Source organism: Rhinolophus ferrumequinum, chromosome 20 (assembly GCF_004115265.2).
Source record: "Rhinolophus ferrumequinum isolate MPI-CBG mRhiFer1 chromosome 20, mRhiFer1_v1.p, whole genome shotgun sequence".
Classification (NCBI taxonomy): domain Eukaryota; kingdom Metazoa; phylum Chordata; class Mammalia; order Chiroptera; family Rhinolophidae; genus Rhinolophus; species Rhinolophus ferrumequinum.
In genome coordinates, this window is record NC_046303.1 from 14502936 (window position 1) to 14517993 (window position 15058).

General features: G+C 49.0%; 2 protein-coding genes across 4 annotated transcripts in view; both read left to right on the plus strand.

The window, feature by feature from the left end:
- HOXA3 (homeobox A3) overlaps window positions 1–15058 on the plus strand; it is a 46912-nt gene that overhangs the window by 19253 nt on the left and 12601 nt on the right. Inside the window, exons 3-4 of one of the 3 annotated variants that reach the window (XM_033088076.1) lie at window positions 6498–6677; window positions 10929–11011. The gene's annotated coding sequence lies outside the window, so the exon portion shown is untranslated. Of the gene's footprint in view, window positions 1–6497; window positions 6678–10004; window positions 11012–15058 lie in introns of those variants that run through there. The other 2 variants (XM_033088080.1, XM_033088079.1) reach the window with 2 other exon arrangements.
- On the plus strand, window positions 2748–5008 carry HOXA4 (homeobox A4). The gene is made up of 2 exons (XM_033088088.1): window positions 2748–3429; window positions 3979–5008. Exons 1-2 carry the CDS (start codon window positions 2802–2804, stop codon window positions 4323–4325), a joined length of 975 nt encoding a protein of 324 aa, XP_032943979.1. The 5' UTR covers window positions 2748–2801; the 3' UTR covers window positions 4326–5008.

The window sequence follows — 15058 nt, forward strand, 5'->3', positions numbered from 1 at the left end:
TTTCACCCTGCTTGGGACTAGAGCCAGTTGGTGTGCGAAGATTAGCATGCTCCCTCTCTGCTCCATTTCAGAGCACCCCATCTTTTTCTTGGGCGAGATGCTGCTGGTAAACTTCAGTTTATTTATTAATTGAGTTAGTTTCTTCCTGGCTTTACTTTGGTGTCTTGGATCTTATGTAAAGGCAAGAGGTTTTTGTTTTTTTTTAACGTTTTCTTTCCAAAATATTATTTGATTCAATGGAATGATGCTATGGTTTGCACAGAGAGATTGTGGAAGGATCAGAAAAGGTACTGAGATTGTTTATTACAGCCATAAATCTTGCAGTAAAATGTCAAAATGTCGGTGTGTGAGATAACACTTGGTGGTCCTGGCTCCGTTTGTGTTTATGATAGGAACCACAAAGACAAGTTACAGGCCTTGGGGGACTCTGTGTAAGCCCATCTTCCTCAAGTAATAGAACCACATGAAACACAGGCACAGTTAACGCGTTTAGGTTAACCATATACAAAACAGTGTCCATGCCTTGTTAATACTTTAAAATAGAAACCCAGTAGAAGATTCTGAGGCTAAACAACATGAATTTTGTGTTTTAGTGTCTGTAAATAATATTAAGCAGACATGGTTAAGATCCTAGTATTCATGGCATGAGAACGGCAAAATTTCCTTGTCATGTTTTTTTTCTCCCCCTGAAGGTCAGAGAGCCCAGTTTTGTAAATTACACTGTTCATGTATATTATTCATATTATATATTCAGTATATTATTTTTTCTTGCTATAGAGAGATATTGGTTTAGGCAGCTGTATCACAAGCTAGATTTCCCCCGAGTCTACAGAGCATGTCTAAAGATTACACTCAGCGTTGGTTTTTGTCTGTGGCTCAGATTTCATTAAAAAAAAATTTTCAGGGTGCTCCACGTCGATGGACAGCACTCTTCACAGACACACAACCAATGTGGAAAACCTCTTTGTACCACTTCAGGGTGATTCCAGTTAGAAAGCTAACATGATCCCTTTTTTAACCTCTTTTCCTAAATTAGTTTAAAGATTAGTCCCATATAATATGCATTATGTGGCTAAACATTAAATGACTATCCATCAAATGGATATTCCAGTATTTAGTAACTCATATGAGTAACCGATATAAATGAAGATAGAATTGACATTCCTTTTGAAGTGTCTCCAGGCTTAGGCTATAACTTTCCTTGTCTGCTTTCCAGACTCAGTTGTGAGAAGGCTGTTTATACTGTTCTTTGAAAAATCAAATAAGGTGCACCAGCTGAAAAATCCCTGCTTTGCATGCCAATATGAATGTATTTTTAGAATGGTGACTATGCTAGTTTGCACTGCTTTAATCTAGGCTGAAAAGTAGAGGATCTAGGTGTGTTTGTTACTCAGAAAAGTACACAATTTAAGTAAGGCATCAGTATTTACTTCAAGGATCAACACTGGGTAGAATTAATAAGTAATTTATTTGCTAATAATAGTGTAATTAGTTTACCCATCAAATTTCAATTACCAAATGGCAGGTAACAGTCCTCTCTCCCCCTTTCCAGAGCTACTATTATCGTTAATATGCTAATTTTCAGGAATTCAAAAATTATAGACTGTCCTGTAAATATAACTTTAGCCTCAGATTCAGCCCGAAAGAGCAGCATCCAAAAGACAAAACAAAAAATTCTTAGCGGGAAAAGACCCGTCAGCGATCATACTGGGCACAGAGCCTATTATATCCTTAGCTTGTTTTTGTTTGGGAATTGTTCTGAAATAGGAAGTTGTTGGTTTCAAAGCTTGACTTTCTGGAGGCGTCGCTTCTATCCATTCCCACCCTTGGCCCACCTTCTCTCTCACAATCACACATAGTAAATGGCGAGCATGTTTAACTCTCACTTCGACACCTTCATCAAATGAGATGCTATTGTAAGGTTCAGATTTTTCTTAGGGGAAAAAAACCCAAATAGATAATGTCTCTAAAAGTAAGAAAAAATGAAAAGTGCCCATCTAGTTATACTGGAATAGCCTCGCTTTACATCCGCTGGCTGCTCACCCCACAGCCCTCTGCAGCTCCCGACCGGCTTCTCAAAGCCGGGAATCTCGGGTGCGGACGCGGCGAGCACGTTGTGGGGAAGGGGATCAGCTGGTGAGAAAATGGGTCTGTTGGCCTCATTCGTTTTACTACGGGGCCAGAATTAAAACCAGGATCCCCCCTTGGCCCTGACACGATTCCTTCCCCCAGCCGGCCTCGAATCTTGGAGGACGCCATGCCCAGCTAGACTGGGCCGGAGGTCAGCGCTGGGCCGCGGACTCCCGGCTGCCCTGAGGCCTAGGCCAAGAGCAGGGCACGCATAGGGCACGGCTAGGGCATCCGAGAGGACCTGACGCCTGACGGGCCAGGAATTCCCAGCGGGATCGAAAGTTGGGGGGTTGGGGGACCAAAGAGCCAGCTCCCTCCTTCCGCCTGGGGCTGGACAGCAGTATCCATCATCTCCCGCGCGCTTCCTGATCCGGGTCCGCGCGCGCGGCAAGCCCATTGGTGGGGGTGGGTCACGTGGGGGTACGGGGCGGGGCACGCGCGAGGCCGAGACGGAAAGCGCCCGCGCGCGGGCGCGGGCGGGGAAAGAGCGGCGCGAACTTTGGTGGCATTGGCGGCGGCGGGAGGGGGAGGGGTGGGCGCTTGACAGCGGGGGAAGGGAAGGGAGCGGAGGAAAGGGGGGATGGGAAGCGAGGCAGGAGGGGGAGGGGCCTCGGCGAGCCCAGAAAAACGACAACGCGAGAAAAATTAGTATTTTTGCACTTCACAAATTAATGACCATGAGCTCGTTTTTGATAAACTCCAACTACATCGAGCCCAAGTTCCCTCCCTTCGAGGAGTACGCGCAGCACAGCGGCCCGGGCGGCGGAGACGGCGGCCCGGGCGGGGGCCCCAGCTACCAGCAGCCCCCAGCGCCCACGGCCCAGCACCTGCCGCCGCTGCAGCCCCAGCTCCCCCACGCGGGCGGCAGCCGCGAACCCCCCGCCTCCTACTATGCGCCGCGGGCCGCCCGCGAGCCCTCCTATCCCGCGGCCGCGCTCTACCCAGCGCACGGTGCCGCCGACGCCGCCTACCCCTATGGCTACCGCGGCGGTGCCAGCCCCGGGCGGCCACCGCAGCGCGAGCAGCCCCCAACGCACGCCAAGGGTCCCGCGCACGGCCTGCACGCGAGCCATGTCCTGCCACCCGGGCGGCAGCCCCCGCCACCGCCTCCCCCGCAGCATCGCGCGGCGCCCCCGGCGCCCCCGCGGCGCTGTGAGGCGGCTCCTGCTACCCCGGGCGTCCCGACAGGGGGCAGCGCCCCCGCGTGCCCGCTTCTCCTGGCCGACAAGAGCCCGCCAGGCCTGAAGGGCAAGGAGCCTGTGGTGTACCCCTGGATGAAGAAGATCCATGTCAGCGCCGGTACGTGGCGCCGATGGGGAGACGCGGGAGGGTGAGCTGGGGCCCGGCCCGGGTTTGAGGGTCGGGGCGGGGGTCAGGAGGAAAGGCCGAGGGGAAGGGGGCCTCGGGAGGGGAGCCCCCATCTGGCCCAAGCTACAGTGGGATGGGGTGTGTACGCTCCAGCCAGCCGCCTGATCCCAATGTGAGAACCCTTTTGTACCCAGGGTCCCTTTATCGGGAGATTTACGAGACGCCAAACTGTTAGGGCAGTAATTATAGCCCCCATAAATTTAATTGCCCTGGCAGAGGCTTCAGGCCATGTGTCTTTGAAGCTTTTCTTCAGCCCCGATGCCCAGCACCATTCTTTATGGCTCTCGGGTGTTTCCCGTTGTCAATAGCCTGTGAAACATTTTCTTTGCCTTTTTATGTATCTTGCGTGAACTTGGTGTCAGGTTATTATATAATGATGATGTCCAATTGCTCTTCCCCACCCCACCTTCTCTCTCCTCCTCCTTTCCTTCTCTTCACTCCCTCCTCTTTGGCTTCCTCCTTGGGGTTATGGGCTTTCAGTCAACCCCAGTTATAACGGAGGGGAACCCAAGCGCTCTCGAACCGCCTACACCCGGCAGCAGGTCTTGGAGCTGGAGAAGGAGTTCCACTTTAACCGCTACCTGACCCGGCGGCGCCGCATTGAGATCGCCCACACGCTCTGCTTGTCCGAGCGCCAGGTCAAGATCTGGTTTCAGAACCGGAGGATGAAGTGGAAGAAAGATCACAAACTGCCCAACACTAAGATGCGATCCTCCAACTCGGCCTCAGCCTCAGCAGGCCCTCCAGGGAAAGCACAAACTCAGAGCCCGCACCCGCATCTCCACCCCCACCAGGGCGCCTCCACACCCATTCCCTCTACCATATAACCTTCTAGGGATCTAGACCAGTTTATTTCCCTTACCTGCTTTTCTCCTCTCTTCTGCTCCTTCCCCCATCAACCCCTATCCATCTGGACCATAACAGACCCCCAAACAAAACTCAACTTGGTGAAAAGGATAATAAAAAGGAAGAGGACGTTGTCCCGGTAAGAGCTTGTGCTGGTTGCCACCCAAGAGAGGACAATGGCCAGGATATTGGCTGGTGGAACAACCTGCTGGCCTGAACAAGGCTGCCAGGTTTGGGTACCTGAGAAGGACCACTTGGCATCAAATACTTTTGAGATGGCTAAATTCAGCTGGACCCCCCCATGCTGACTGGGGACCTGCCCATGTCTATGCATTGCAAGCAGAAGAAAACAGACCCCTTTCCCACCTTTCTTACCTCCCCTCCCTCATTAAGGCAGCTCATACAAGCTTGTCTTGAACTGAATAAATGAGTAGACATTGTGGACCTCACAAGATTATTTAATTCTCAAAATGTATAGACTTTGATGGTAGATGTGACACATAATAGTTTCCCTTCCTTGCATTTATTTAAAATATTGTTGTAGACATATTGTTGTCTTATTCTGAGGCACAATCTCGGGGGAAAGGAGCGTGCATTTAGACCCATGTGCAACTGTACAAATTGTGGTGTGGCTATATAGAAAGCCATGTGCTAAGAATAAACTGTGTTAAAAAAAATTAAAGTTCTAAGACACATTTGTGTGTTTCCTACTTTTAATTAAAAAAAACCCAAAAGTTAACTGGATTGAGATGCTTGACCTTGCATGTGATAATTTTGTAGATGGCTTGAGTTGTGTTCACTTGGATACTGAATGCTCACATAATTTGTGTGAGTATGTTCAACTTGAGATGAACTCATGTCAAGTTTGACCCATTGTGGGAAAAGTTCCAAAGAGCATGAAGGCTCTTGAGCTCTGAGAGGGCTCCTCTTCTTCCCAAACTTGGCCAGGCTTTCAGGCTTCGAGTCTCTGTAAGGCATAGAAACGTGTCCTTCCCTGCAATGAAAGGTGAAACCGAGCAGTGCTGCGGGCCCAGGAGTTTCTGCAGCTGTTCTACATGCTGAACTATGAGCACACTTGGAAAGAAGTGGTCCCTTTGGTATTTATTGCACCTTCACACTTAATCTGCCTGTTTCCCTGGAGATAAAAAATAGTTTGTGCAAAGGGTTGAGATTGCTTTTTGTTTCTTGGCTGTTTTTAAGGTTCTCTTCACTAACTACAGCTTAGGAATTTTTGTTTATTTGCTTGTTTCCTTCTTTCTGTCTGTCTTTATTTTCTGGAAGCAAGATCTTTCAAAATAAACTGAAGTTTCCCAGTACACCCTCCCAATTTTCTCCTGAGGAAAGAAAAGTTTAATGACACCCCAAAATGCACCCCGAGCAGGACAGACCTGGGAGTATTCGGTGCTGGAAGAAAGCCAAAATCTGAACTAGGATCACTTCTGTCAAATGCTCCTGGATCTTTCTGCCCAACCTAGAAACCTAGATTCAAAAGGTTGAAAAAACCCACTTCTTAATCTCCATAACCCTAGTATTTATTTACTGATTTACAAATCAATTAAGAGGATTTAAACTTGGTTGTCACTGAAGGGACAACAAGATACAGAAAACTACACACTAGCCCCAGAATATTAGGACTGTCACTTGGCCTTGAATGGGGGCAATTTTTAGTTCATGTAATGATTTTAGCAGAGATGGGAGGGGGCACTCACCTACCTCTGCAATAACAGAATTGTTTTAAACACATTTTTCCATCAGTGGTGAACCCTTAGCCAGTGGTCAGTGCTGTTACTGCTTCCACCTCTGCTTCCCTGTGTGTTATACAAGGGGCAGCAGCTCTCTAACTGAACAAACCAGATCTGAGAGGAAAGTGGTGGACACCAGTCTCAGAGGGGCCTCCACCTCTCCCGAAGAAAATTCGGGGTCAAACAAGTACCCGCCTTCTCAAGTCAGGCCAAACCTGGCATAAAGTGCATTTTATAAGGTGTGGACGGGAGCCAGGGATTTCTGGAGGCATTGAAACTGCTGCTGAAACTTATTAACCCTCCCCCTACTACATGCACTTGTAAAACGAAATTAAATCACGCTGAAAATAGCAATTTTCCCAGGAATCATTAATCACCTCATACAATAAATACTTCTTTGTAATTCAACAGCAATTCTGAAAGGCATTCTCTGGGAAAAGTCTGTGGAGAAGCGAGGGATCTTCTTGCAAATAATGTGGTCCCGGGCAAAGATGCAGCATCTTGGCTGTCTGCTCAAAAAATGCCTAGACTCTTGGTGGAAACTGAGTGTCGAGCTGCAAAACCTCAAATGGCAGATTATCATCATTTAAGGTAAATTCTTATATTTCTCCTTTGTAGGGAAGGAGGGGGATGGGGCACTCATTAGTTTCATACTGGAGGCAGCTGTATGGGGGTAAAAAGGGTAAGTTTCTTTCACTTACTCTTATAGTCTATCCAGGAAAGGAAGAGAGCATCGAGATTGTTTTTCTAATATTCCAGGACAAAATGGCATTTTTACGCAAACTGTCTTGATTATTAAAGTGCTGGTAAGCGTTACCAAGTCAAAATGGTCCAAAATGATCCAATCCAAATGATTGTGTCATTTCTTCAGTGTTTTGCCGGTTTCAGATTTGGTCTTTAAGGAAGCTTGTTATAACAGCTTAGAATGTCCCACTTTGTGCTTCAAAATCATGCATTGTCTGCCCTTTGCTAGGGCAACCATTAGAGTTCATCCAGAGGACAAATTTTCTATCTCATTAATTGTTGTTTTTTTTTTAAAGCAAATCCTACTGGCCCCTCAAACCCTTGACCTTTAAAGACAGTATTTTGTGTAAGCTCTATAATTCTCCTACCAAAATGACCCTTATACACGCTCTCCTCTTCTTTCTTTCTCCCTCTTCTCTCTAACCCACACTCATCTGCTTTAGTCACAGAGCCAAGCTGTGCATGACTCCGGAGATAAAAGTTTTGTCAACATCTGAAATCAACCTAAATCGGATAGGAGACACTTTAATGGTCACAGTTTGAATTAAGTACTTAACACTCTCCCCCCTGAAGAAAAATGGCACTTTGCAGGCTCTCTTTCCTAGTTTTGCTGAAATCTACGATATACCCGGTGTTTTATTACAGCAGGAATTCAACTGTGACAGGCATAGTAGAGTACTTAATACCCAAGATGGAGCTCATGGGAAGATTACTAGCTATATGGGGAGCTGGCCCTCTGCACAGTGTCTCTGACTTTATAGTCAGCTGTCCCAGGGTGCCCACATTCCCCTCACCTCGCAGCTTCCTCTCCATGGGGCAGGTATCACCATCTCTCCTCTGTCCTCCTGCTCTCCTAAGCTTCCAAACTGTGCTGCTCTTCTCACCACTGCTGCCCTTCCAGCAGTTTCAACATCGAAACAGATCAACGACTCTTTAGAATGGAAAGAAAGAAAGAAACCCAAAGAATCAATGTAGCAAACAGAAACCCTGATCTTCCCCTTTGAGTGCACGGGTTCTGTGCAGGCAATAGGCTTTTCTTTGCACTCCCTTGGTTTCTGCATCACTCGCTGAAGTCCTGTATTGAAGGACACAGGCTCACCCTTCCTAACGGCTGCTCCCGTTGCCCTTCTCTATATTATACAGGAACCCAAGATAACTCTGCTTCTTCTCTCAAAGAGTATGGGCTGGGGAAAATAGGAGGAAGAAGAGACGTGTGCTCTGTTTGATAGAATCAAGGAGGTTGCGGGGGCTGTTGTGAAATATTCTGTTCTGAAACTTTTGTGTTGGAACTCTGTCATGTCTTCCCAAGGCCCCAAGCCCATGGAATAACCTCCACCCCCTTTCAAGCCAGCCCCAGTCTCTCTGGAATTGATTCCTGGGGCTAAAAGAGATCCCCTGATTGAAAGAATGTCCTAGGTGAGAGAGATTTGGAGGCCATTTTGGTTCAGTCTTCTCAGTTTACCAATGGGGAAACTGAGGCAGCTGAATGCTCCCCCCTCCATATTCTTTATGTTAATGAGTGTGGAGATTGAACAGAACCTTTAGTTTCACCGTGGATAGGGGTAAGTGCACAGGCATCTTTCCTCGGTGGAAGGCTGTTCTGCCTGCAGTGGACTAACTCTGGATTTACACTTGACGTGGATGGCCACAGGTGTGCTTGGCCAGGTTAGAAGGGTGGGTTCTTGCCTGATGAACCATCAAAGCACTCAGGGAGAATATGTAACTAAACCTCCTTAGCCTGAGTGCTGAGATAGGTAGGCTGACCTCTGGGCTCAGGAGGGGACAGACGTCAAGGTGCCTGGGAGAGCAGTGAACACCCCACTGTCCACAACTGTCATTGTCCCAGAATGACTAATTCTACTATTCGCACCATGGGATTTCAATGGCGTTCCCTTGCCCCAGAGTGGGGCAAGGACGTCTGCGTTCAGGAGGCCTGGGAACTAAAAAAGCCAACCAAGGGCCCTGGTTGCAGCAGATAAAGGTGTAGCGCCTGTTCGAGGGAGATATTGAAATTGTAATCTTTGAGGCCACGTGACTCATTAAATAATTAATGCGGATCATCAGGAATGGATCGGAGTCGTCAGGGCCTCACTAGGAATGAATCTCTCAGAAGTGAGACCCCAACTTCCTATTTGATTTTTAAAAACACACACCCTCAGATTTATCTCCGAAGGCTTTTAACTCCTTCAGGAGGGTTGAAGAGAGCCCTGGCGCGGGGAGGAACCGAGCTGGCGGGCCCACGTGCAGGGCTTCTGCAAGTCCGGGGAGCTCTGCGAGTCCGGGGAGCGTGCAGCGACCGGGGAAACGTGAGTTGGGGCTCGGGTTTTCTGCGGTCACATCCTGGCTGTGGTGATGAAGTGGGACGGACGCGCAGACAGTTGATAATGTTCTGATTCACACTGGGGAAGGCTGCAGAGATACCACAGGACGGGAGCGCGGCTTTGTTCAATTTTCCCGGTGTTCATAAATCACCCGCGCCGGGCGAGCGAGGGAGCAAGCGAGCGCCAAAAAACGCGGAGAGAGAGGCCACATCGGAGGCGGCGGCCATTGCAGAGGGAGAAACCTGGGCAACATCTCTTTGTGACTCATTATTCTGAGCGATTTATGGGGAATAGCATCCATGAATATTTGACTTGGGGATAAGGAAATACAGCAATAATAATAACCATAATAATTATAATATTCCTAAGCATCGCGGAGGGGGGGCGTGGCGGATGGTGGCATAGCAGATCTTTCTGGGGCGAAGTTGAGTGGCAACGTGCAGAGTAGCTAAGCCCCACCTTGCTCAGGGTCACAGCCAGGAGCCCCAAGGCCAGGGGGCACTCACATTTGGGCACAGAGAGGGCGAGTTTGAACAAGAGAAAGGGGCCCAGCATGGATTCTGAGTCCCAAGCGCCTGATGGAGGGTGGGGGATGCAGGTCGAGGTGGTGGCAGAGGGCAGCTAGCTGCTGGTTTGCGGCCACTTGTTCAATGTGCCCGGGGCCCTGAAGCCTGAGGGTCAGGGGACTTGTCAGCTATTTGGTAGCCCTCTTTTGGCGCTTTCAGCAGGATTGCTTGGGTGCGGGACACACATCGTGGGCTGCTTTGGGGCTGGCTGGAGTGCGGGGAGGCGATGCGAGTTTGGGTGAAGGGGTTGTAGGGGAGGGCTGTGGGAAACATCCATCCGGCAGAGTCCCGGCCCAGCGGAGAACTTCACCCAGCCAGGGCCCATCCCTCAGGACGATTCTCTGCCCCTTCCCCAACGTCTTCCCCCCCCTCCCCAGTTGGCTAACCATTTTTGCTAGAGAGCAAGAGGGGGTTGCAAATATCTTGAGGGACGAGGTGGCAGCAGAATTAGGGCGTCAAGCGGCTTGTCACTGCACAAGGCGAGGCTGGATAGGACCCCCAGATCCAGTATTGTCCCATGCCCGAGTCCTCCGCAGTTTCCCCTTATGTCCAGCAGCCATAGTTGGCCTGCTGAGGGACTGGGCGCTGCTGTAGTCCTGCCCGCCCAGTGGGACGGTGAAGTGAGGAACCTAAGGCTTGAATGAAGCAGAAGACAAAACCTCTCAAGGCTGCCCCCGGCCCATGGGCTGAGCCGGGCTCTGATTTCGCGCCAAACAGAAATGAACACTACTAGTGAGGTTTCAGGAGAGTCCGTGATTGAATGCTCCCAGACAAGGCATCCCTTTGTTAGCAAAAGAAAATAAAGCGTGCATTCACATTCCCCTACTTGAGGTGTGTGAGCAGCTCTCCGAGCAGAGCCGGCACCAACATCGAAGCCCCTTCCACCTTCCTGTCCTGCTCCGCCTCGTCCATTTTCTTCCTCTTTCCCTCCTTCCCACCCCCTACATAAAGAAAGAAAAAGAAGAGTGTGGGAGCGGAGATGGAGTATGTATTTATTTTACAAAAATAAATCACCATCTTCAGGCCATTTGTAGACTGAAACCTTTGGAGCAATGAGTGCGCCGCATGGACGAATGCCCTGGCGACTCCTCCGTGTCCGCGTCACCCCGGGGGCCACCCTGGCGCCCGCGCCGACCGCGCTTTCAACTCCAGTCCTCCAACTCCCTTCCTCCGCAGCCACCGTTCACCCTCTGCTGTTTATTTGTCCGCAGAGCGCCTGGACACCGGAAAAGGCGATTCCCTGAGCTCTTGGAGTTGGAGACAATTTGGGGTTCAGTCTTAAACATCTCTCGAGGTAAGCGCTGCGTCCAAACTCATCACCGCGCGGAGCTTTGCTCCCGGCCTTTGGGAGGAGTTTGCTCTGCGGGGCAGCTGCAGCCCTTTGAAAGAGGTTCTGGTCAATTTTTAACTTCGGAGGAGTTTAGAGTTGGATTCCCTTCAGCTGCACGCTCCGCGAATGCGGGGTTTCAGGAAGACAAAGAGGGGCCGCAAAGCCGGCGTTGTGCAGGAGGAGCTGTCGCAGAGACCAAAGATGTGTGTGCTTGGGGGGCGGGTGTGTCAGAAGGGTGTATTTGTTTCTTTCGGCAAGTTCCAAACAAACCACTACATGGAACAGCAGGGCAAAAGCAAGTAGAGGCCACGGGCACCGCGGCCGCTGCGTGGGCCGCTCTCCTTGTCCACTGTTCGCGGCGCCTTCAGAGACTGTGAGTTGGGAAATTGTGGTCAGTCCCAGCTCTGCGTTGAGGAAACTTGTCTCGTCGCCTTGCAGTTTTTCCTTGGCATGAGGGAAGTTGCTGTATTTCCAAAGTGTAGACCGTCACAGGCCGTGGGGCTCCTGGGTTCCTTTAGCCAGGCTAATCGGCTGTTCTTCCTATGGGAAAAGCACAGTTTTTCTATCTCCGCGTTTTCTTTTCCTATTTGGAACAAGAGGAAACTCTTTAAAATTCTTTTCAAGTTCTGGCTTAATTTGTTCTCTTAGTTTGGGATGCAGGGAGGTAATTACTGTGGTTTATTACCTTGTAAAAGAACCATAAATTTCGTGCTTATTTGGGGGAGGGGCTGCTGGATTAGCTTTCAGAAGCATAGTATGAAGGAATGGGTTTGCTTTGTTCTTTCAAGGATTACTTATTTTAAAAAGTTTTCTGAGATTTTCTTTCCTATTCCCTAGGCCTCAGTCTTCCCTAAAATTTCCTTCCCCAATAGATATCAGGTTGTTAATTAGTTGCAACATGCTATTCACTGATGCTCTAAGGCTGATATGGTGTTCTGGATACAATTATTATTTTATTAGATAGGAAGTAAAAAGAGTAATAATAAAGTTGGGTTGCTTTCAGCTACTGTATGTCTTTATATCAAGTATAGATGGAGCATTTCATGAATTTGCAACTCAGTGTGTACATATGATTTGCATCTCAGCACACAATAGAAGCACTGCATATGTAAACAGTTGCAGGAGTTTGAGACCATGTGTATAAAATGATATACACATTCATATGTATCCAGAAAACGGAGCCCATTTGTACTGCAGTTGTACACACAGGAAATATCTCATGTTAAATAATAATCTAGAACCTACACACACACACATACACACACACACACACACACACACACACACTGGGCGAAGAGAGCCTTACCTGATGTACAGTGAAAAACCACTGGCGTTAACTAAGGGGAGAAAAATGTTAAGTGTATTTTTGACAGAGAAATCAGATTGCAGTGTTTGAATACAGATATATCTAATCTGCCAACAGCTTTGCAAATATTGACTAAAGCTCTGTATCCTGGGTCACCTGCTCTTTTGGAGACCATTTTCCGCCTATTTTGGCTCTGGAGGCATGGAACCAGGGCATGTATCCGCAGCCCTTGCTGGCCATGTTGGGGGTTGGGGGAGTGAGGAGAGCAGGCCTGGCAGCTGGGTTTTCCAGCCTGGGCCTACATACTTGAGCATCTCTATTCTTGTTCTCTGGAATGGAACTATAAAAGGCCCAGAGCCTTGCTCCAGGAAAGCGGATTTCAGAGTGGTGAAGGAGGACTCTCAGCTGCTGGTTCCCTGGTGGCTTGCCCAGACCAAGGTCTCTCTTAGGGAAGCCATTTTCACCTCCAAAGTTAAATTTCTTTTGACTTCCTCAGATTTTTTTTCTTCGCATCCCACCAAGTCACCTCATCCCACTCCAAGTCGTCAATGTTAATTGTTAAACAGCAGTTGGAGCATTAACTGGGCTGTTAATAGCAGCATGGAGGCTCCTGCCTAGAGATGGGATGCCTCTGGGCCTTGCTGGCGTTAAGGCATTTCTCTGAAGCACTACCAAAGACTTCTCTCATTGATTTATGGCCTTGGGAATTTCGATTTGCTCCAGACTGTTCTGAGAGTTCTGAAGGGGGCCCCTTCTCATCTTTGAGTAGAAGCCTCTGCAGAAACTTTGGTTGGGGGCGGTATGTGGAGTTTGCCAGCAATTCAGGGCAATAATTCTAGGTCCTTTCTAGGCTATCTGGAGAGCTCACTGTGAAATATTTGGTGGTAGGGGTGGGGGTGAGGGTGGTTAAAGGAGCAGAGGACAGTGTGTTAGTGATCTGAGTCCTTGAGGGGACTGGAGAGTGCTTTTTAGAAACTAGCCTTTGGTCCTGTCCCCCAACCCCTACCCCCAAACCTGAGAGAAATAGGCTTTCACTTTGGGCTCTCACTTTCCAGCTTGTGGTTTAGGTCAGAGCTGGGAAAGCTGACATAGAGTTTCTCTCCCAGGTATACCACAGACAGAACCTTATTGGAATATTGCCACCAGCTTAGGCCGGGACTCAATTCCAAGGGATTAGATCTCCTCTTCTTTTATTACCCTTCTGATTTGGATACCCCCATGACCAGGCCCCCTTACTGAGGGCCTTACTTCTTACCAGGCCTCTTCTGTTCCCCTGCAGGGGAGGCGGGCAGGGAGGGGAAGAATCACACATAGCCTCCTGCAGCAGCTACAAGTGAGTCCGCATAGTGAGAGAGGCCTCGCCAGCTGAAGACCTACTCTCTCCAGGAACAAAAGAATATGGCATGAGGATTTCACTACCTCCGAGAACTTTCAAAGTTCAGAAACTAAAACCTTAAAAGAAGAACTTTCAGACAGCTGGTGAGAGGGTGAAGTGTTGAAATCAGTGTCACCAAGCAGAAGGCAGGAGTGGGGGTGGTGGTGCTTATTTGTTTCAGCTAGGTTCCTCCTGAGCAGAGTTGGTCCAGTTCAGTTTCTGCTGTTGCCCACAAAGTTTTCTTAGGGGAGGTGCACAGACCGGTCAGCAGAGAGGGTCCCAGGTTGTCTTGTAGGTTAATTCAAGGGATGCCAGCCAAGGTTCTCTTTTTTTCTCCCTCTCTTGCAGAGACAATTAGATCATTTTCCCTTACATTTTTCATCATTAGAAACCTATAATTTTGTGTATCACTCAGCTATGCACTAAGGAAATGCATAAGTGCAGGTTTGGCCAGGGCATTGGGTCCTTCCAGGTTTTGCAAAACCCTGAACCCACCACTCTACAGCCAAGCACTGCTTTACTAGGGACTCCCTTCAAATAAAACCAACTGGACTTGGAGGAGGTGCTTTAGCCTTTTGTCAGGTAATTGTGGGCTCTTTTGGGTTTCTTCAGTGGCTGTGGTGTATGGTGTGGGTGTTAGCAAACTCCGTACAATGGCAGGCAATGAGGGAGTCCACTGACTAGGCCAGTCATTACTGGGTTTTCTTCTGGAAGCAGGGCCTGGGCTTTGCCTTTTGATGTATTTGCCAGAGGGCCAGAGAAGACTGTAGTGTGTGGGTGTGCTGGGTTCAGCTGGTCCCTGAGTGAAAGATTGTAAGAAAAGTTATGTGGACTCTAAGAATGGGGACAGCATTGTTGTTTCCTTGTGTTTGGAAAGAGTGTAAAGAAATATAAGCAGAGGTAACTGGTCTTGTGTGGCACATGTTGTGTGTGTGGGGGGGAGTGAAATGCCCCCAGTGTCCTATTGCCCTAGACCAAACTCTTCCCTGCTGCTGGTCAAGGTCCCCTACTTCCCCTCCCCCAAAGCTAAATGTTCTGCTTGGAAACCTAGTTCCTTCAGTGATTCCCTATTTCAAATAAAAGGATTTAAGTTGACGTATGACCACGTGAGCACATAATACAGCGCATTATTGTGGCATTTGGAGCGGAGACCCGGACGGCTTCGCCTGTGATTACGTTTTCTAGATCCTCTACAGAGCGAGAGCTTTTTCCCCCACCCCCACGCACCCACCTCCTCCTTCTTCTTCCCCTTCTCCGTAGAGCGCTCTCCTAGCGGGATGCAGTTTTCAGTGCTCATGGAGCGGTTCTGGGCCAGCTAGCCGATGGGACT